This window comes from Myxine glutinosa, chromosome 5 (genome assembly GCF_964187855.1).
Source record: "Myxine glutinosa chromosome 5, kmMyxGlut1.1, whole genome shotgun sequence".
In the NCBI taxonomy this organism is placed as follows: domain Eukaryota; kingdom Metazoa; phylum Chordata; class Myxini; order Myxiniformes; family Myxinidae; genus Myxine; species Myxine glutinosa.
Genome location: NC_136265.1, coordinates 28,442,117 through 28,464,538, shown reverse-complemented (window position 1 = coordinate 28,464,538; position 22,422 = coordinate 28,442,117). Strand labels below are relative to the sequence as shown.

The window sequence follows — 22,422 nt, the reverse complement described above, 5'->3', positions numbered from 1 at the left end:
TGTTACCAGGATTCTGCAAAAGCACAAAGGTTATACGACGAGAGAAGCAACCTTAACTCGTTTCGGTCGTTTATTTTGGTCGTGTTCGAGAACGGCAGCTATTTGGATCTCTCTGGGGAAGAGAGTTGGCGAGAAACCCAGGAATGTTCACAAAGGCCGGATAAGATTCCATAATTTTTTTTTTTGTAGACGACCTCCACGGTCCTAGCGGATCGGATCGACTTTGAGCCGTGGCGAACTTTTGAAGCACGTTTTATTCCAGCTTTGTACAAAGTGGACGGGAGAGACAGGAACGGACAAAAACTCAATTGGCAACACGTAGTACCGGTAGTTAATAAATACAGGTTGCGTATCAATACTGTACCAGGAAGAATAATTTCAGAAGGTCCATCTCGTCCTAGGTCGAGGTCACGGATCAACTGAACAACTCCAAACGTTAAGAGCACCATAGACTTGCTTGCATGAGGTGTTGGTGTGCTAGATTACTATTATTATTATTATTATTATTTATTCAACCTTTGAAGCAGCCAGGAATTTTGAAGGCCCCAGACTTGAGTCCAACCTTGTTCTTGTCTTTTGCACTCCGTTACGAAAACGCAGAGCTTGCCCAGGAGAGCGGCAATATGATGCCGGCCGAGGTTCTTTTGTCGATGTTAGTTAGCTGGAAGGCGTCGTCTGTGATCGATGAGAGGATGCCTGCGTTGAGGTGGTGCTCAGCTGCCCGGTTGTGGTTGGCGCTCGTGAGGTCGGCCTGCGACCCCAGGGCTCTGCCTTGACCCGGAAAAACTTTGTCCCCAGAGGTACGCGAAAACGGTTCTGAACCTGGGACAAAAAAAAAGGAAAGGGAAACGGGTGGTCAGAAGGTCCTTACAAAGGCCGAGGCATCGTTAATCCTCAAAAGCTTCGGATGGGGAGTCCGAGGTGACTATGGAAGGCGAGATGAGTTTGTGAGGTACCTTTTTGGCCTGACAGTATTCTTTCTGCAAAACCCGCCCCAGAACCCAAGGCCTGCGCAGAGCACCAGCTGCTGGAAGCACACGCCTTGACGGTCACAAGTGCAATTATTCTTACCTTTTGTCAAACGAATGAAGTGGGATGTAAAGTTTGTGGTGGTGCAGGTAAATTGATCAAGTGCAAGGTATGTGCAAGGGTCGACATGAATGGGTGATGTACTGTGACTGTGAACGAGTGCAAAGCTTTGACTGAAAGCAAACAATTGGGTTAGACAGTAAACTCGTGCATTTGCGTGGAGGCAAATGGATGGCAGAGTCGAGGATCCCTAAGACGAACAGGACGCTCACCCTTTTGTGTGGTCATAAAGCAGGAAAACCCGATCCTAGAGATACCGATCTAGTCTAAACAAGTCCGTTCCTTGACTATCTCTACTGTCTACTCGTTTGTTGTTGATCTAGGACTCTAGGTTATGCAAATCGGACACGGGTAAGAAGTGGGAGCAATTCTAGACTGGAAGGGCTGTCCCGTGACGTCTAAAGACAAGAAGATACCTTTTGATGGCCTGGTTATAACATACCCAGATAATCTGAAGAAAATGTATGCAGAGTTCATCAAATAATAATCATTTCATTTTATTTTGAGCAAGGATAAAATCGGTGAAGGAGCGTATTTGCATTGACGTGTGTGTGTGCGTGCCTGTGTGTGGTTGACGTCATAACGAGTAATCTGCTCAATACATTTTCGATTGAAGATGCACAACACAAACTAAGAAAAAGACATGGCACCATATATTTTTTCTGCAATTCCGCAATGTCCATGTATACAGCAATTCCCCTTCATTCCACCCCAACCTCCATTGTACAAACTATGGAATGGTAGTTTGTCTCCAGGACCACACTGTCAGAGTAGCTTCTACCTTTTTTTTTTTACAATTAAAAATAAAACCACTTGAATGCCCTGAAAAATACCCTGGGCTCAAAGTTACATTTTAATATTCTATTATTTTGATTCGTTTGTGTGGAAAACAAATGCACGAAACATGGTTTACATGTCTTGTCAAGTGATTTGCTGTAAATTCCAGGCAGTCTGATGTAAAGATGTTTGGTTAAAGGCTGTACCGTAAAGGAGGTGTGATTGGTGGTAAACTATAATTAAAATATGTTGCGATTGGTGAAATACCAGGTCGTTATTGTAATTGGCTAAAGACTGTGTGAAGGTGTTGTGACTGGCTAAAGACTGCATAAAGGTATTGTGACTTGCTAACGACTGCGTGAAGGTATTGTGACTGACTAAAGACTGCGTAAAGGTATTGTGACTGGCTAAAGACTGCATAAAGGTATTGTGACTGGCTAAAGAATGCATAAAGGTATTGTGACTGGCTAAAGACTGCGTAAAGGTATTGTGACTGGCTAAAGACTGCGTAAAGGTATTGTGACTGGTTAAAGACTGCGTAAAGGTATTGTGACTGGCTAAAGACTGCGTAAAGGTATTGTGATTGGATAAAGACTGCGTAAAGGTATTGTGACTGGCTAAAGACTGCGTAAAGGTATTGTGACTGGCTAAAGACTGCGTAAAGGTATTGTGACTGGCTAAAGACTGCGTAAAGGTATTGTGACTGGCTAAAGACTGCGTAAAGGTATTGTGACTGGCTAAAGACTGCGTAAAGGTATTGTGACTGGCTAGAGACTGCGTAAAGGTATTGTGACTGGCTAAAGACTGCGTAAAGGTATTGTGACTGGCTAAAGACTGCATAAAGGTATTGTGACTGGCGAAAGACTGCGTAAAGGTATTGTGACTGGCTAAAGACTGCATAAAGGTATTGTGACTGGCTAAAGACTGTGTAAAGGTATTGTGACTGGCTAAAGACTGTGTAAAGGTATTGTGACTGGCTAATGACTGTAAAGGTGTTGTGATTGTCTAAAGACTGTGTAAAGGTATTGTGACTGGCTAAATATTGCAAGCAAAGGTGTTGCGATCGGTTGCAGAGAGAATGTCTCACAACGGCAGAGGCCCAGAGGGCCGAGGGAGTCAGAGTGAAGGAAGTAGAGGGTTGGTGCGATGGTGAACAGCACGTAATTGTCATGTCTCTCATCCAGGATTATCAGCACCAGGTCACCGACTTGGAAACTGAGCACAATAGGTGTGTAACGTGTTACACTCTTGCATCACCTCAAAACATTGTGGCAACTCATGATTATAATTAATGTGTAATATGCCTGCAGGATAGTTAATTACCTGAGAGCAGGTATTGTTAATTATAATACAAATGTGGATATGGCACAGGCATGATAATGACCTTCATGTGAACCACATCTTCCATTATTTATTTATTTCCCCCTATTGAGTAGGATTTCAGGTGACGTCACAAACCTGTCTCAAATCAATCCCACAAAGACAGCATTTAACTATGCAGAGCCTGGCCACGGTATATAGATTACAGTAGATCTGAGGTGGCACCATGATGTATATCAAAACAGATCAACAACTACCACTTGAGGTTTTTGTTTTTTGCTAGTGATAGTACATTGGGTGATGTCAAAGGCAAATTGCAAATCGAGAAGATCTGGAGACGTGGGTATGAGGGAACAAAGACGGCAACCACAGAGGAAGAGTGGGAAGGATGTTTAAGAGAATGAGGATCTGTGAGGACGTAATATAGGAAAGTTTAATGCACGAGTGTGTCAGGATGCCTGGAGTCGTGATGACAAGGTGAAATTGAAAGAATCAAGGACCGATGATTACTTACTCCTTGATTGTGAGCTTCTCTGCTTGCCGAACAACGCTCCCGCTAACACTCTGAGACATCTGAGTACATAAACCACATAATTAGAGATGCAATATGACGTAATCAACGACAGTCTAAACATTTTCAAACTGCATCCCAGCACGTCTCAGGTAAATCGATGCTCGGTTTACCTGAAAAACTAACTCGTATGAGGTCACATTTCCATGCATATAAATGATTTTCAGTCACATGGTTTATGTACTTTTTAAATAAAGGACCAACTCAAGGACGTCAACTCATCTCACCTTAGCCCCTCGTTCAGCCTGTCTTACGTGACTATATATATTGTTGCGAATATGGAATTTGGCCTCCATATCCGCTTGTAAATATTCCCCTATTTTCTCCAATACTCCCCAACTTTCCCCGATCCCCCATTCCCTAGTCCCATTGCATGTAAATAACAATCAGTAGAGCCGACCTTCCCCTTATTCCCCCATTGAATGTCGTGCCCAGGTCCACCGCACCACACGTAGCCAACTTTCGGACATCTTCCTAGTTATTCTTAATCTATGTCAGTTAAGGCCTCGTTTCCATTAATTATGACTCTTCGTTGCACCAGAATGTGATTATATGGCACCAGTAGTGAGTTTAGGACCTTCCCATACCTCCTCCCATCTTCTTCCCCAAACAACAACAATAACAACAACTACAACAACAATTACAACAACAACAGAGGGGATGGCGGCGGAGCGGGGGAGGATGCGTCCTCACACCGGCTCGATTAGCTCCAGACCATGCGCTCCACGGGGTTACCCCGAAGGGGCTGGCTGTCAGCTCCTCGTCAGGGGCGGAGCCAGTAACCCCCCCCGCACGCACCCAATGAGAAGCAACGGACCGATTCCATCTGGGGCGGCGCTAGCGAGCCGAGGGCGTGTCACTCCCCGCCGGATATACGCGGCCACGTAGCGGACGCGGACGTGACGTCAGATGCGCCCCGAGCTGGAGAAAGAAGGACCTGCGAGCGCTGAGAGAGAAAGGCCCGCCTGTGAAAGAACGTCCCCTCCGAGCGCTGTGAAACCTCCCGCATCTCTGGACCGGACCGGGTCGATTCTGCCTTGAGCCAAGAGTGCACCTTGAGCCATCGCGACCTGCCTTTCCTTTTCATCAACCCCCGTGTGAGTCAGCATTTTGTCCCGTGTGTCTGTCGTCTGTCCGGGGTTAATATAAGAGTGTGTCTAAGTGCCTGTCTTCCTGTAATATACCTCTAGCCCCTGTAATCTAACCTTTTTCCGTACGAATATACTTGAGAATCGAAACGTTGGTGTCGTATTGTGTGATTGTAATCCAGCCGGGTGTCTTCTCTTTCCTATTGAGCCAGCGTAGCGCGGCTTCGTCGACGTTCGAGTACGATCGGGTAATTTGTGCGGACACGACGGCCATTCCGCTCGGCCCACCTTAACATCAAAGTCGTGTCTGTAACAATTGGTGTCGGGAGTGAGATTCGAGGCCCGACCAAATTTTGAAAAAAAAAAAAAAACGAATAGAGAAAAAAAAAAATTTGGTCAAAATTTGGAGCGGCCGAAATTTGTTTTGTTTTACGAAACTCGAATTTTGCAAGTCGCGCTATGGCGGATCAAGACGGCTGGGGTCCGGTAGGGGAGAGTGAAGCAGGGTCGGTCCAGGACCAAATTGAGGGACATGAGGGACATGAGGAGAGCGAAGCAGCGAGGGTAGCAGACGCGCAAAATGGCGCCTCGCTGGTCACCGCGCCCGCGACCGTGGCAGCGCCCCTGGTGGATCCGAACCTTTTTATGTTGCAAATGAGGGCCCTTATGGAACGAATGGGAGACCAAATTGTGGGAATGAGGGCTCAGGGTGAGCGATTAGAGGGCCAAATGAAGGAAATGGGGAACCGGATGGATGCTCGGAGTGAGCGATTGAAGGGCCAAATGGGGGTAATGAGGGACGAAGCGAGGGGTACCGGTGAGGAGTTAGACAATAATTTTGAGGAGTTAGACAAGAAATTTGGGAAGTTAGACAATAATTTTGAGGGGTTAGACAACGGGATAAAAGAAGTGAAAAATGGGTTAATGGGGGTAGAAAATAGAATGGCTGCCCAGGAGAATCAGATAGAGGGAGTGAAAACTGGGTTAGAGGGGTTAGAAAACAGTATGGAAGGCAAATTGAGGGACATGAGGGACCAAGCGGAAAGGGAAGTTAAACAAATGGAGCAGCAGATAGAGGGGGTCAGAATGGGGGTAGAAACCAAACTGGATGCTAACAGGGAGGAAATGGAGCAGATGAGGGTGGCATCTGGGCAGGAGATGCAAGTGATGGGAGAGGAGATCAGAAGAGGAGTGAGTGAGGAGGTCGGAGGAGTGCGCGAGGAGGTGAGGCACTGTAAGGAGCACATGGAGAAGGAGGTGAGAAAGGGGACTGTAAAGTTACAAGGGGGCATAGAGGACCTGACGCAGGAGGTGGAGCAGCTGACGGTGGGACAGACGGAGTTAGTGGAGCAGGTTCAAAGGAACACTGCGGTATTAGGAGGTTTAAAAGCGACACAAAACGACATAAAAAACGACTTAATAGCGACAAAGAGGGAATGTCAGATGGTACGTGAGGGACTGACAACGAGGTTGGACGAGGTGATAGAGGTAATGGAGACAAAGGACCGGCAGGTGAGGACGCACATGGAAACGGTCAAGGTAGCCTTGGAGGATGAGCTTGAGGAGACGTACCGGGGAATAAAAGAGGTGAGGCACAAATTAGAAGAAGTGGAAGAAGGGATGAGCGAAATTAAGAAGCGACGGAGAGGGGATAAGAAAGAGATAAAAGAGGAGATAAAAGAATTGGTCCAAAGTCTGTGTTTGGATCGTGATGATGTGCTCATTAACCGGATGAGGGATTCGCAGGTGATGGAGGAGAAGCGAAGAGGAAGAGGACCCGGTGTAAGTGGTGACCAATATGGTCGTGCGTATGATGCGCCAGGGGATTTAATAAGCTTGGGGGTCGAGATGGACCCGGGTGTTCGTGAGAGGCCGTTGGTGAAGTGTGCGACAGGTCTGGTGTGCGAAAGAGGAGGTGTGCGAGAAAGTCCGACTCTGGGGTGTGTGAGGAAAAAGTGCGTGCCAAGGAGTGAGGGTGCTGGCGAGAGTGAGTCGGTCGTAGCGTGTGTGCGAGGGAGCACGTGGAAGCGCGGGGTGGTGAGTGTTACAGAGGGTGTGACGGGAGAGTGTGCGCAAGAGTGTGCGCGAGAAAGGTGTGTGACGGCCAGGTGCATGAGGAAAGAGTGCGCTGTCAGAAGTAAGGAAGAGTGTCCACCTGTGGTGAGTGTTACAGAGGGTGTAACGGGAGAGTGTGCGCGAGAAAGGTGTGTGACGGACAGGTGCATGGGGAAAGAGTGTGCTGTCAAGAGTAAGGGTGAGTGCGTTGTCAAGAGTGGTGGTGAGAGGAGTGAGAGTGACAAGGAGAGTGAGCTGGTTGTGACAGGTGAGCGAGGATGTACACCTGGGATGGAAGGATGCACACCTGGAATGGTAGAGCGTGAGTGGGAATGCACGCTGGAGTTGGTGGTGAGGCACATGGTTGGGTGTGCGAATGAGGGCACACCTGTGATTGTCACAGAGGAGGTGACCGAGGAGGGGGCGCGAAGCGGTGTATTGGTGAGGTGTGCGAGCAACGAATGTGTGCCAAAGTGTTCGGTGGTCAGGTGTGTGACCAAGGCTGTGAGTGGAATGGGTGTACCTGGGTGTGTAAGGAAGGGTACGAGGAGCATGGGCACAGCTGGATGTGTGAGCAAGGAACGGGCTGCGGGGTGTAAGCGTCCAGGTGAAGCATCGACGTTACACGGGTTAGAGGTTAGAGCGACTTTTAGCCGAAGCAGGCCCTCGGTGCGTGCCGGGCCTCGCTTTGAACGGCCGCGTCCAGGCTCCACTAGGCGGAGCTGGCAGCCCGATAGGAAGGGTCGTTATGGCGACCACGTTTTGTTGAGACGTGCCGGCAGGTCGAGATCGGGACATTGGATGGCTCCACGCCGAGGTGGTGCGTGGGATCTCGGCCCGGGTAAGCCCCCGTCCCTGCCCCGAATGCCGGACGCATCCAGCCGCTGGCACAAAACAACCAGCATCCATTGCTTGGCTTTACGAAGCCGGGCTTTGGACAGGGATTGGCGCACCGAGAGGTATTAGTGAGTCGACTGGGTGATGAGGTTAGTGTTTTGGACCCAAAATTAGAGAAAAACAAAATTAGATGATTGGCAAAGGATTGGCAGTAGTGATTGGCAGCTGATGGGCAGTGATTGGCAAATTTTTAATTTGTTGAAATTTGATGTGCAAAATTGGTAGTGAGAGACCCCCGATGTGGTGGGATGGCAAATCCACCATCCTTCCCATGGGGGGCAAAGGAGCAATAGCTTATGGGGTGTATGGCAGTGAAAACTAGCCCGGGTGGGTTAGGATATGGTGTGTAGGGATCTAGCGAGGATTGACATTAGGTGACGTTAAGTTTAGTTAGTGACTGATACCTGTAGTGGGGACGCAGGTAGATTAGTATGGATGATAATGACGTGGGAGCGCAATAGTTTAAAGGGACGACTGGGAAGCGCAAGTTTCAGAAGGGAGTAGTTAGCTGAGATGATGCCGTGTGTGTGAGGATTGAACAGGTGTGATTGCACAGGTGTGCAACTGGACAGGTGTGTGGAGCAGTGTATGAGTAGTGAGTGTGTGGATCAGCGCGAATGCGCTTGGGGAGAGAAGGGTGCAGGTGGCACCAGGTGTGAGAGCACAGGTGTGCAAGTACAGGTGTGTGGAGAGAGTTGGAGTAAGTGGTACGGAGTGGTGTGCATGGTGCGAAGGTGTGGATGGGGGAAGAGTGGACCCCTTTCACGAGTACCCGGGGCGGGTAGTGTCAGTGTTAGGTAGAGGGTATAGGTAAATTGTGGTTGGATATTGGCATTTGTGGTGCGGTGGCAGAATGGTGTTGTGGATGGGTGCATTAGTGTTGTGGAAATGGCTGGGCGTGTAGCCTGTTAGTGTGTGTAGTTGGTTGGGCACTCCACCACTGTGAGGATGTCGGCCAGGTGAGGCCGCAGGTGGGCTCTGGGAGCCGGTAGAGTTGTGGATGGGGCCCGAGGATCCGGAGGATGGACCCGGGTAGCCCAGTGCCAGAGAGGGCACCGAGTGGGGAGAGTGCCAGAGGGCCTTCCCCAGGTAGTTAGGTTAGGGCAAGGAGCAGGTAAGCTCGGAGGCAACTGCAGTGGTGGAGGTGTGCAGGTGGGTAGACCCACTGGGAGAGGTACACGCCGCAGCCCAGAAATTGTGCGAGGGCACCGGGAGATGAATCGGGGGAGTGAGATCCCAAATTGAAGAGCACCACAGTTTGGCCAATGGGAATTGGTTTTTAGAACCCATAGTGTAAGAGGGCCAATGGTTTGGCCGGAGAGAGACCCCGGGTAGTGTAAAGTTGTTAAAGTCATTTAGGAGATAGTTAGGATTGATGAACCTGTCGCACCATACGCAGCCACTTACCTGTGGTGATGATGATGACTCCACACCTGTGTTTTCTTTGTTTTGTTGCAGGAGATGAATTGCTGTGAGGATTGTGAGACGCATCACGACGTGGATGAGACATTGGGGTGATTCCATCTCTCCCTCCTTAGGAGGGACTGATGATGAATTGGTGATGGCAAATTTTGATGTGCAGTTGGAGATGGCAAATTTTGATGAGAGTTGAAAATGGCAAATTTGATTGGTTAGGAGGGAGAGAAGACGAATTTGGTTTATGGGAGGAACGGGGAAGACAGTAGGGATGTTTGTCGATTTGTAAAGTAGATGTTTATGGGTAGTGTTGTGTTTTGTGGATGCAGTAAGGGGTAAGGGAGGGGCCATGTAGGTTACCTGGTGGGGGGGGGCGTACGATAGGAACGTACCTGTCTCACCTGGTTCCCATGTGCCCCCAGTGTGCATCACCTTACATTGCGTGCACTTTTGCGCCCTTACCACCTTACTCACTTGTTGCTTCTTTTGTCTCCCACCTCCGAGGATCTGGCTTTGGGGTAGAGAGAGAGGAGAGAGAGAGGTGCTGGCTGCGCAGTTGTGGGCCTGCACTTTCGCTGTTCGCTGCCTGGATCGATACACCATATGGACCGCAATGTTTGTGGCCACCCACAATGGACCGCAGTTCGTTTGCGGCCAAGCACCACCCGGGGATGGACCTATGGATCACCGTGGCACCTATGCCATACAGGTGAACCACTAATAGTTAACACCACCAAGTGCACCACAAGAAGAGCAAGAGACACCTGCAGGGTTAGGGGTTGTCGAATTTATTTTTATTCCAATGAACAATGGTGACTGCACCGATTGGTGGTGGGGTGGTGCTTTTGATGCTCGGGAAGGGTGCTCTGCACGTTATTAAAGGCCGTCGGCCACAGAGCACTCGTGGGTTGGTGTATCGATGCTGGCAAGCGCGCTCTCTCTATGCATAACATCTGCATGTGTTCCTCCAAAAACAGGTCCTGGATCGTAGTGTAAATAGCAGCATAGTCTTGTAAATAATGCTCCCTACCGGCTGTATGTTTAGTTTGAGAATTCTTTCCGGATTCGGTTATCCTGTGGGTGTGGTTCTGTGAGGAGAAGGGTGCAACGTCGCAGGGGGACATATTTACTCATTTGTGAATATCTGTAAAACTGTCGCACTCAGGGTAGAGTTAATAGTAGAGGGAACTACATTGCGTGCCACACTAAAGTAGGTAAAAATTTATCGGGTCGGGACGCCCCGAGGGTAGAGAAGGGTGCAATGTTGCGAATATGGAATTTGGCCTCCATATCCGCTTGTAAATATTCCCCTATTTTCTCCAATACTCCCCAACTTTCCCCGATCCCCCATTCCCTAGTCCCATTGCATGTAAATAACAATCAGTAGAGCCGACCTTCCCCTTATTCCCCCATTGAATGTCGTGCCCAGGTCCACCGCACCACACGTAGCCAACTTTCGGACATCTTCCTAGTTATTCTTAATCTATGTCAGTTAAGGCCTCGTTTCCATTAATTATGACTCTTCGTTGCACCAGAATGTGATTATATGGCACCAGTAGTGAGTTTAGGACCTTCCCATACCTCCTCCCATCTTCTTCCCCAAACAACAACAATAACAACAACTACAACAACAATTACAACAACAACAGAGGGGATGGCGGCGGAGCGGGGGAGGATGCGTCCTCACACCGGCTCGATTAGCTCCAGACCATGCGCTCCACGGGGTTACCCCGAAGGGGCTGGCTGTCAGCTCCTCGTCAGGGGCGGAGCCAGTAACCCCCCCCGCACGCACCCAATGAGAAGCAACGGACCGATTCCATCTGGGGCGGCGCTAGCGAGCCGAGGGCGTGTCACTCCCCGCCGGATATACGCGGCCACGTAGCGGACGTGACGTCAGATGCGCCCCGAGCTGGAGAAAGAAGGACCTGCGAGCGCTGAGAGAGAAAGGCCCGCCTGTGAAAGAACGTCCCCTCCGAGCGCTGTGAAACCTCCCGCATCTCTGGACCGGACCGGGTCGATTCTGCCTTGAGCCAAGAGTGCACCTTGAGCCATCGCGACCTGCCTTTCCTTTTCATCAACCCCCGTGTGAGTCAGCATTTTGTCCCGTGTGTCTGTCGTCTGTCCGGGGTTAATATAAGAGTGTGTCTAAGTGCCTGTCTTCCTGTAATATACCTCTAGCCCCTGTAATCTAACCTTTTTCCGTACGAATATACTTGAGAATCGAAACGTTGGTGTCGTATTGTGTGATTGTAATCCAGCCGGGTGTCTTCTCTTTCCTATTGAGCCAGCGTAGCGCGGCTTCGTCGACGTTCGAGTACGATCGGGTAATTTGTGCGGACACGACGGCCATTCCGCTCGGCCCACCTTAACATCAAAGTCGTGTCTGTAACAATATAGTCACGTGAAAAAGTAAGTACACCCCTTGTAAAGTTTTGACTTTTTCAACATATTTCAACATACAGCTATTTGATCTTCATTTCAACAATATTGACAGATAAAGGTGATATAATATAACAAATATCATGAAACATTTACATTTTGTAGTCCATTGTATAATTTAAATAAACATGCAAATTTCGCATGTGGAAAAAGTACACCCCGACATTTATCACTACGTCAAATACCAAAAATTAGAATCAGGTGCACCAGCTCAGGTGCAAATGATTAGAACATCGTTAGAGAGGATATTGGAGGAACCTGTCTTATTTAAATCTCAGACATTTAGTTTGGGTTGCTCTTTGTTGTTGAAGTGTGTGGCATCACCATGCTGAGATCAAAAGAGCTCTCTGAGGCCTTAAGAAAGAAGGTTATAGATGCCTACGAGTCTGGGAAGGGATTTTAAAAGATCTCCAAACAATTTGAAATCAATCCTTCGACTGTCCAGAAGATCATGTACAAGTCGAGAAGATTCCAAACTGCCAACTTGTTCAGGCCAGGCCGCCCCAGCAAGGTCAGCCTGAGAGCAGACCGCAAGATGCTGAAATAAGTCTCTAAGAACCCCAGAATGTCATCACGGGACCTACAGGTAGCTCTTGCCACTGTTGATTGCAAAGTGCACGAGTCTACCATTAGAAAGAGGCTGCACAAATTTGATCTTCATGGGAGGTGTGCGAGGAGGAAACTTTTGCTGTCCAGAAGGAACATCAGGGCAAGACTAAAGTTTTCCAATGAACACCTCGGCAAAGACCAGCACTTCTGGAACAATGTGCTCTGGACAGATGAGTCAAAGGTAGAGCTATTTGGCCACAGTACCAGAAGACATGTTTGGCGAAAACCAAAGACAGCATTTGACCACAAGAACCTGATACCAACTGTAAAGCATGGTGGTGGAAATATTATGGTTTGCGGCAGCTTTGTGGCATCAGGGCCTGGGCAGCTCACCATCATAGAATCCACTATGAATTCTTCATTGTACCAGAGGGTGCATGAGGATAATGTGAGGCCATCTGTCAAAGTTGAAGCTCAACCGAATGTGGACCTTGCAACATGACAATGACCCTAAACTTACCAATAAATCCACCAAGGAATGGCTGAAAAGAAAGAAATGGAGGGTTCTGGAATGGCCAAGTCAAAGCCTGGATCTAAATCCTATCGAGATGTTGTGGGGGGATTTGAAACGAGCTGTGCATGCAAGAAACCCCTCAAATATCGCACAGCTGAAAGAATTCTGCGTGGAGGAGTGGGCAAAAATTTCTCCCAGTCGATGTCAGAGATTGGTAGACAATTATAAGAAACGCCTACTGGAGGTTTTCTGCCAAAGGGGGCAATACCACCAATTAGAGCCAAGGGTGTGCTTACTTTTTCCACATGCGAAATTTGCATTTATGTTTATTTAAATTATACAATGGACTACAAAATGTAAATGTTTCATGATATTTGTTATATTATATCACGTTTGTCTATCAATATTGTTGAAATGAAGATCAAATAGCTGTATGTTGAAATATGTTGAAAAAGTCAAAACTTTACATGGGGTGTACTTACTTTTTCACGTGACTGCATATATATATATATATTTTTTTTTTTTAACCATCTGCCCCTTTGGGTCCAAACTCTCCTTTTTCACTCAAGCTCTACCCCTTAGTCTTACTGCTGTCTGGCATGGTTAAAATAAAATTTTAATACCTTTCCCATTTGTATTTTATCAGCACCCTTCACTTCACCCTGAAACACCTAATCAGTTTACTTATCTCAGTAAATATTAATAATGAAAACAAGAACATCGTAGCACAAAACATTCACATGAAAACATAACTCGAAACCATACTAAAATGCAAAGCCTGTCCTTGAAATAAAGTTTGTACTCGAACTAAACTTGACGAAAACAAGAGCGAGAAAAAAGTAAAATGAATTCACCATATTGTCATCATAAAGGTTTCCTGAAAATCTGATGGCAAAAGCTCAGATGGTGAAAAAAAGAAAAAAAAGAAGCAAACGGGCAAAAAGGAAAAACGGCCGCCTCATGCTTGCCACGCTACGGACGGGCAAGGCCAAATTGTACTCACTAACTTTGCCCTTTTGACCAAGTTATTAATTGGTCGACATATTCTCATTAGAAAGGTTGGCCCAACTGTTAAGATGACTGGCTTAAGATCTTAGGGTATTGAGTTTCAGCTCCTGTCATTGCCGTTAGGATCAGGTGGGATGACTCAGCATGTCATCCTTCCGAGGTCGGAGGTCAGCAAAATGAGTTCATCTTACTGGAAACGGGGCACTGCATCAGTTACACAGACACGCTTCCAGTAATGATGAACCTCCAGCCTCAGGCTGCTTACAAAATAATAATTACAAAAACGTTTATTGAAAATTTGATGACAAAAACTCATAGTAAAATAGTTATGGTCTGGACAGACACACCGACACACACTGGACTGCCGAGTTACTCTCATTTGTCAGGGAAACAGTTTAGCCTTCTGATATCTGACATACGGCCAGTTTAGAACACATGATATCTGACATAGGGCCAGTTCAGAACACATGATATCTGACATCGGACCAGTTTAGAACACGATATCTGACAAAGGGCCAGTTTAGAAGATATGATATCTGACATAGGGCCAGTTTAGAAGATATGATGTCTGACATAGGGCCAGTTTAGAAGAAAAGATATCTGACCTGACATAGGGCCAGTTTAGAAGATATGATGTCTGACATAGGGCCAGTTTAGAAGATATTGCTACGGTTCTGAGATTTGTACATATGACATCATTAAAGGCTAAAGGTTTGCCCCCCATAGTTAGGCCACGAGCAACACGTAGGCCCACTTAGAGTATTAGTTATGTCATAGTATGTGTCAGAATAGGCCATTTCCCTAGTAATATCTGCGTTGTGTAAAGCCATGAGTTTAGGTCCTTTCATTTTGCGTCCACCCTTCAATTCTATCAATGGGCGTAATCGATCCCGCGCCCCATTTGGCTGATCCACCCCGTTTGTTACGCTTTGGCTGCCTTTTGTTTGCTCGCTAGTCGAGTAACACGAGGTAGGCCTATGGGGGAGGAGCGCGGGGTCGAGGTGGGGCGGCGTCAAGGCAGCGCGTCAGAGGCGATGACAGTAAGGGCCACCAGCCAACCAGGGCTCTAAGGATGTGGCGTGATAGGGCATGGTACGGCGCGTCTGGCAAATGCTAGAAGGTTCGCGGGGCAGGCCTATAAAAGCCAGCGCACAAAGCCCTTAAGGAGGACTTGGTCGAGGACTTATGAGAGAGGACTCGCGTGCACACAACAGTGGCGAAAGGACTGACCCGAAGAACTTCGAGGATTCATGAGAGAGGACTGCAGTGAGGACTTGCACGAGAGAGAACACTTGATTGTATTGGCGTTTCGAGGCTTGGAACGGTATTCGTTTATTGCGTACGCGGCTACAGCCAAGCCAGCCGATAGCGAATATTCCAGCCACGTGGATAAAACGCGGTAATAGCCTGCGAGTGATTAACCGCCAGAGCCCTCCCCTACCGTTCGCCCCGCAAATAGCCCAGTGCGTTCCAACGGCACCATACGAACTCCTCCTTGCTATTGGAATCCATCTTTGCGGTACGAGCTGGGGACCGGAGAGAGAGAGAGAGAGCTGCACGGAGGCCATCCCTGGATGCGCTGGTGACCATCAACCTGTTCATCTGCAATCCCCGTGTGAGTGTCTGTGTGTGAGACGGGCCCGTTTGTCTGGGGAGTAAGTTAAGACTGTTATTAAGGCTGCACTGTGTCTTCTTCTTCTCATCATTGTAAATAGTGTGAATAAATCTTGTTATTCCTTTTCTTCCCAATTCGACCGCTTCTGTGATTTCTCCATTGGGTAAGCGTGGCACGAATAAGAACCGCTTGGATCGGGGTCTAGTAATTGCTAACGGCTCGGATCACGTGTTCGCTACTGCTCGGCGTATCCACCAACACACGTGATTCATGCAGGGCTTATTTCCTCATTTCTGGGCAGCGCGAGTAATTAGGTATTAGTGATTCTAGTCCTACGACCCTATTTCGCACTGTCCGGGAAGGACGTCATAGGTCCCGGGTCCCGTCGGTCAGTCAAAGACAAGGGGACTAATCCCCCCTTGGTAAGGGGAGAAGGCCGGCGGCGAGATCCACAACAATATGATATCTGACAAAGGGCCAAGTCAAAATTAACATGGAAGGAATACAATGGGGATGATTAATGTGCTCTCCATGTTTGTGCAAGTTACATGTTCATCTGAATCGAGCACCATGAATCGTGATTGGCTCGACTCCGAAGAATAAGAAGAAGCAGCCACAAAGATATCTTATTATAATAGAGCAAACGTATATGGTTATGTATGTATGTTTGTTTGTTTATATGCGACCAAAACGTCTTCTTCTTCTTCAAATAAATTAACACCCTCTTAATTGCGTTTGGATGGCTGAGACCCCTCAGACCTTTGATGACCCTTTAAGTCCCCCAAGACCCTTAAGACCACCAAGACCCTTGAAGACCCCAAATACCCTTAAAGACCCTGAAGACCTGAAACACCCCAAAATACCCTTGAAGGCCCTGAGGTTCAAAAATACCCTGAAGACCCAAATGGCCCCGAAGACCCAAAACACACCAAAGACCCTCAAGACCCAAAAGCCCTTGAAGACCCAAAAGCCCTTGAAGACACCGAAGACCCAAAAGACCCCAAAGACCCAAAACACCCCAAAGACCCAAAACACCTCCGAAGACCCAAAACATCCTGAAGACCCAAAACACCCTGAAGCCCCAAAACACCTTGAAGACCCCAAAACACCCTTAAAACCCAAAAGCCCCTGAAGACACAAAAGACACCGAAATGGTCAAAGATGCCTATCCCTTTGAAACGACATGTGGTGAGGAGCGCGGAGTGCACAGAGTCACGCTGGTGGACATAATGGTGCAAGTTTGGCATGAATGTGTGAATGAAATGAATGAATGATCGTTTTAAGGCCATTTTTCCTGCTAGAGCAGGGGTTAGCCTTGCAGGCCCCATGACAATCATGGTTCCCTGTTTGAGGCAATGTTTTTATGGCCGGATGCCCTTCCTGGCGCCAACCCTTAGTCGCCTCTTACAATGCGCAGGGATATGGTGTACCTATTCTAAACCGGGGTACACACCGGGATCATTCATCCCAGCAAGCTGGTACTCCATTTGCCGACCTTGGAAGGATGACAGGCTGAGTCAACCCTCCTGGTGTTAATTTAGCGATCGACCGGGATTCGAACCCAGGATCCTCGGATCCCAAGCCGGCACCCTAACCGCTAAGCCAACACCAGGCTTTGGCATGAATGTGTGTTGATCATTAATCCCTCTTTTATACAAGCGTTCTAAGATCCTCAACATCCGTTTATAAAATGCACCCCCATGGGACAAGGGTTCACGTACCAGCTTTTGCCGTGGGGGAGTACTTCTGCGTTCCTTTTGTTGCGACACCTGCCGGAAGAATCAAAACTTTCCTTTAATATACAAACCAACAGTTACTGCATTAATGTCCATGTTACATGTTCTCCAGGGGAGCTCCCCCACCCCGTCATTTATTATTTTTACAGGGCTACTCCTTACCTTTTCTGTCTTGACAGGTTTGCCGTCTTTGTTTCCTCCCTCCCTGCAACATACATGCAGCATGCACCAAATCATTAAGGAAACCTTGATATGATACTTTGGGTAGGCCAGGGTAGAATTCTGGATTAAACTTGAAGACTTAAAAGCAGATTTTAAATTTAAAACGCCCGTCTCCATTTGTAAGTGTGTACCATGCCTTATTGGGTCCTGCAGCATCTTTCATGACCGTGATCGAGTCAGAGCCATTTTAAAAAAACAGCCAGATCGGCTTTCCAGAGCTTGCGTCGACAGCCTCTGCCATCGAGTAATTGCGTGCACTTCCTCTCACAGCTCCCACGTAAATGATCATGTAAACGACAGTCTCTTGCGACTTTGTTGGTTCGATAATCGCCCGATAACATCTCACAAAATGGCCGCCACAGGACGCTCGTAGCAATTTGCTGCAACTTTAACACTCCGGCTCAAGCGTAAACGTGTCCTATTTTGACTCGCCCTGCATGGTATTGTGTGGCCATGAATGTGTATTTAACAGATGGAGTAGTAACTGCTTCTTACCACTTACAAAAGGTTGTTTTATATATATATATATATATCTATATATATATATACCACTTACAAAAGGTTGTTTTATATATATATATATATATATATATATATACATATTTGTATACTTAGTCGAGGCTCGTGAAAGAGATAATACATAACATATCATAAAGGGAGGGGGAGAGAAGAGTGGGAGAGAGAGGGAAGTACAACAACAGAACAGAACAGGGACATCAGGAGATCTGTGGAAGGGAGAGGGCTGGGGTGGGATACACGGGATAAACAAGATGGACGCCATAGGGGATTTCAGAAAATAAAACAGGGAATTTGAAGGACTTGTGTTTGCGGTGGATTAACTGGGGAAGATATGAGATGGTGGTGAAATATACGAGTTGCTAATGGAGAAAAGGCACTAACGACGTCCTGTTTCTCGAAAAAAAACCTACCCTAAGCTGAGCATGCTGCTCTCCATCTGACTGCCAGCCATTTCCTCCTCTCCAACTGCGCCGTGATCTTCCAGCACCACCGAGAAAGATTCCGTCCTTTGCCTTCCCCGTCCACGATTGCCTTCCCTGGGTGGGAGCGATAGAGGTGGCGGGGGAGGCGGGTGGCCGGGATGAGATGGCAGGGTCTCAGGGTTTGGGGGAAGAAGGAGATGCTTGACGAGATCATCCCTGTCCGAAAGAAGTGCCTGGTCCTCATCCGAGAGCTCCTTCAGAATATCTGAGGGAACCGGGGCATAGAGAAACGGAAGTGAGGAATAACTTATGGTGGTGTTCAGATCATGAGCACTACGCACTACCAACAGCAGCGCGCGCCTGCAAATCCTCCCAAATAAATTGGAGACGAAGAAGAATGGAGTGGAGGGGGTTTGGGGAGATGGTCCAAAATTCCATGATCTTTGCACATTTAACATACGTGCATGATCGCCAGCAACTTGCGCACCAAGAAGAGAATAAAAACAATTGCTTGTAATATTTTGTCTGTATTACAAATGTTTTCCTGCGCCTGGCACAATGCAAGGGGATTTTTGCTACAAATTTTAATCACACGACTTGCATTTCAGAATTCCATGATCCACTTTTCAAACGTTTTGGTGGCATCGTGCCAATGTCCACCGGAGAGCTTTTCTATTCAGGAGAGCTTTTCCAACCTCAGCTGTCTAAACCATGTGGAAATGACGTTTCAGTCGCCAATGAATAATCCACCACTTATGATTTTTATGTGTGACGTCATTGAACGCTATGCAGACTTGTCCAACCAGAGCGAAGGCACAAGCTGTTACTGGTACTGACAACTTCTTTGCATGCACAGACACAGGGAATGTCCGCCATTTTGTCTCCTTCCTCGATAATTGAGTAGCTGGATGTCACCTTAATGATGAATGGCTGCTGCTACGCATCCCCAATCGGCCGTAACATCCCTGGTATCCAAGTGGGTGACGCTCGCCACTTAACGCTTCACTCATGAACGATCGGATTAGTTGTGAACACAATGTCACGCGGGCAGCCATTGGATAAAGTGTGGGAATCCATTTCAGGTGTACGGCTTTAAATTTGGCCAATCACCGGTGGGTTGCAACACAACATGCTAACTAACACACACGCATGCACGCACAAAGCTTGTACCGTGTATGCATATATCTATATCTCGAAGCCGGAGGGTCTGCATCAGGTGGGTGTACGCAAAACAGGAGTTACCACTGTCTTCAAATTGCTGACTCAACAGTTCCCGCATTCTCTTCCTGAGGTTGGAAATCAGTTGAGCGCTGTACCGCCAGCCGCCCTGCTCGACACCCTGGAAAACGGAGGGACAAACATGTTAGAAAGAATGAATAATTTTAGGCACAAATGTTGTTTGTGAATAAACATTGTCGTTGTCTCACCTCACTGCAACTACCTGCCATGCCTTCTTCTTTGTCTTCGTCTTCAAGTCTTGCAACTCTTTCACAAGTTGACACATGTCCTCTCTCTTCAGAAAACCCAGTCTTTCTGCCAGAATATTCTGTACCGAGTCTCTTGCACTCGGCCTTTGCCTCATCCAGCGCTATCTCTAAGATATTCTTCTCCTCCTCAACCTTTTCCGTCCTCCTCTTCCAACGTGCTTCGCATGCTTCACCTGCCTCAATCAGCTCGGACACGGCACGCTCCCTCTCACCGCCGAGTAAAGCACGCAGTACTTCCTGATCCTCGACTCGCTGCACCTCCGCCAGCGCCAGTCCTGCTTGGCAATCTGCCAGTGCTCCAACCTTCTTCTCCAACTGGTTCCTCAATTCGTCTACTTCATTTACCGCCAGCACTCGGCTTGCTATCGTTTTTTCAAGCTCTTGCTTCAGCTGCGTTTCTTCGTCTGCTTGTTGCGCAAGGTCACGCAAAAGATGCGCTTGTACCTCCTTGGCTTTGGCCTTGTCCCTGGCTCGGCCATCTTCGGCTATTCCCTCTCTCTCTTCACAAGCAGCTCGCACCTCACAAGCCTCTTGGCTGAGCCGTATGAATTGCTCATTGGCTTCAACAAGTTCAGCCAATAATTTGTCTTTCACCGCCTCGGCTTCTCGTCGTTCAGACTCGATCTTTTCCGAGAGCTTCTGGGCTTCAGTCAGGCTTTCAGACCTGAGCCTTTCTGCCAATTCTACTTCCCGCTCTCGCCTTGCCTTCTCTTCATGGAGTTGCTCTTTTGCGAGTTCAAGTTGAGTTGCAAGTTCATTTGTCTGTGTCTGCAAGGTCTCCAACTTGACTTCGAACACCTTAGCATGAGCCTGGCCTTCAAGTAGCCCTTTCTCATAGGCCTTAGTTAGATGTTGCTTCAACCGTGTATTCTCTTCACAGCGTAGAAGTTGTGCCTTGGACCAGACATCTTGGACCTCAGTCTGCACTTCCCCTGTATTTATCGTAGCACGATCTAGACCTCGCACGTCCTCCCCTTCCCTATCGCCAATGTCAATGGCCTTGTCTTGTTGTGGGACTTTATATGTACAGTCTTTTCTCTTTGCATCTCGTGACTCAACTAGAAGGTCCCTATGCTTCTCTTTTGAACTCGACACCCTCTCCTTTTCTTCTTTGTCCTTATGTGTTTCCAGCATTTCCTCTCCATCATTAGAAACTACATTCACCTCACCCATAGATGAAGAATGTTTAATCTCTTCTTTCATTCTTCCATTTTCTTCGCTTGCCATCCCCCAATCACTTCCTTTATTTCCTGCCAGGGTTTCCATCCTCCTTTCTTCTGTACAACGCTCGTCATTTCCTCCCTCCAATGCTACCCTATCAGTCTCTCTTACATCGTCTTCTCCATATTGATAGTTTTCCTCAACACCGGATTTGTACCTCTTCACATCGCCCCCCCGAGCATGTTCCTGCAGGCCACAAACCAAGCCTTTCCATTCTTTCACGCTTTCCGACTCCTCTTCTTCACTTTCCCCCACGCCCCAAGCCCAGTCTCCCGCACAGCACCCTCTGCCGTCTCCGAACCCACGGTTTCCAATTGCATTTATGACCGATTCGAATAGAGACTCCATGGCTGCCTCTGGAGTTAGAGGCTCCGTTTGCTGGTTTGACGAGACTGGACTGGATTCAGCTGCAACTCGTGTTTGTAGAGCCAAGGAAGGTCTCGTCTTGTCATCTTCCGTCGCCAGGGAGCCAGGGTCAAGGGCTGCATGGGTCACAGTTTCAAAATCAAATACCTGGGGAATGATTGGGAGCATGGTTACTCCTTTTAGTACGAATACACAAACTAAGTACAACACATCCGCCTTCAAGTAGCGTATCAGAGGCACTTCCTGGTGGTTTGTGAGTGAGAGTAACAGGAGAAGTAGTGGTAAAAGTTCCATTTTATGTAAAGCAATTGTCTGAATAAGTTTGGCTGGAGAAAGTTCACAATGGGCATGATCAAATCCTTGCTGCTTGTGCTCAAATCCCTGGGTAGCCAATGATGTGAAGCAGCATTCCACCACTGATATAACAACACAACATGCATTTTAAGGCCATTTTCCCTGCGAGAGCAGGGGTTAGCCTTGCGGGCCCCATGACAATCTTCTCCATTTTGCCCTATTTTCTGCATCTCTCCTTGTTAACCCCCTTGCCCGCATTTCTTCTTCCACCACCTTTAGCCAAGTCTTTCTCGGTCTTCCCCGTCCTCTACTTCCTTCTACATTCATTTCCATCACTCTTCTCAACCAGTCACTTTCATCCTTCCTCAACACATGACCAAACCATCTCAACCTGTTTCTGTTCACAGCATCAATCATGAGCTACTTATTAACCCATCTGCACATCTGAAAACTCCTTATAAAGTAGTTGCCAACACACTCCGTCCTGACCTGAGAGTCCATGCTATCGGGCGACAAGTCCCGAGAGCCATTCGACTGACCCATCTCTGGGTCCACAGCACTGGGATCGAGAGGAGATCGAAGGTCTGCGGAATCAGGTTGCACGGGGGAAGTCGAATGCTTAAAATCCTGGAGGTGTCCGAAGGAGATGGAAAAGATTAGTGTTGAGGAACAGGAGAATGGGTTTATGAAGAGGAGGAATATGCAGTTTGAATAATAAGATGAGAAGCTCTTGAAAAAGCGGTAATGAGGGTGAAAGGTTAATGGATAGTTGGTTTGGTGTCACCTAATAATTTGCTGTCTTCAGTGATCCCAAACC

The 22,422-nt window shown here is 47.7% G+C and overlaps 1 protein-coding gene across 12 annotated transcripts in view; it reads right to left on the bottom strand.

The window, feature by feature from the left end:
* Window positions 1-236: 236 nt before the first annotated feature.
* The window catches only part of LOC137428682 (RB1-inducible coiled-coil protein 1), a 189,496-nt gene continuing 167,310 nt past the window's right edge, over window positions 237-22,422 (bottom strand). For 4 of the 12 annotated variants that reach the window (XM_078777763.1, XM_078777764.1, XM_078777759.1 and 1 more), the window contains 10 exons: window positions 22,095-22,232; window positions 19,665-21,458; window positions 19,480-19,576; window positions 18,226-18,502; window positions 17,237-17,279; window positions 17,060-17,107; window positions 3,701-3,759; window positions 2,954-3,081; window positions 957-1,027; window positions 237-822 (listed from right to left, as the gene is read on the bottom strand). In XM_078777763.1, coding sequence (XP_078633889.1) covers window positions 658-822; window positions 957-1,027; window positions 2,954-3,081; window positions 3,701-3,759; window positions 17,060-17,107; window positions 17,237-17,279; window positions 18,226-18,502; window positions 19,480-19,576; window positions 19,665-21,458; window positions 22,095-22,232 — 2,820 coding nt within the window. In that variant the 3' untranslated portion in view covers window positions 237-657. Of the gene's footprint in view, window positions 823-956; window positions 1,028-2,953; window positions 3,082-3,700; window positions 3,760-17,059; window positions 17,108-17,236; window positions 17,280-18,225; window positions 18,503-19,479; window positions 19,577-19,664; window positions 21,459-22,094; window positions 22,233-22,422 lie in introns of those variants that run through there. The other 8 variants (XM_078777765.1, XM_078777760.1, XR_013623439.1 and 5 more) reach the window with 7 other exon arrangements.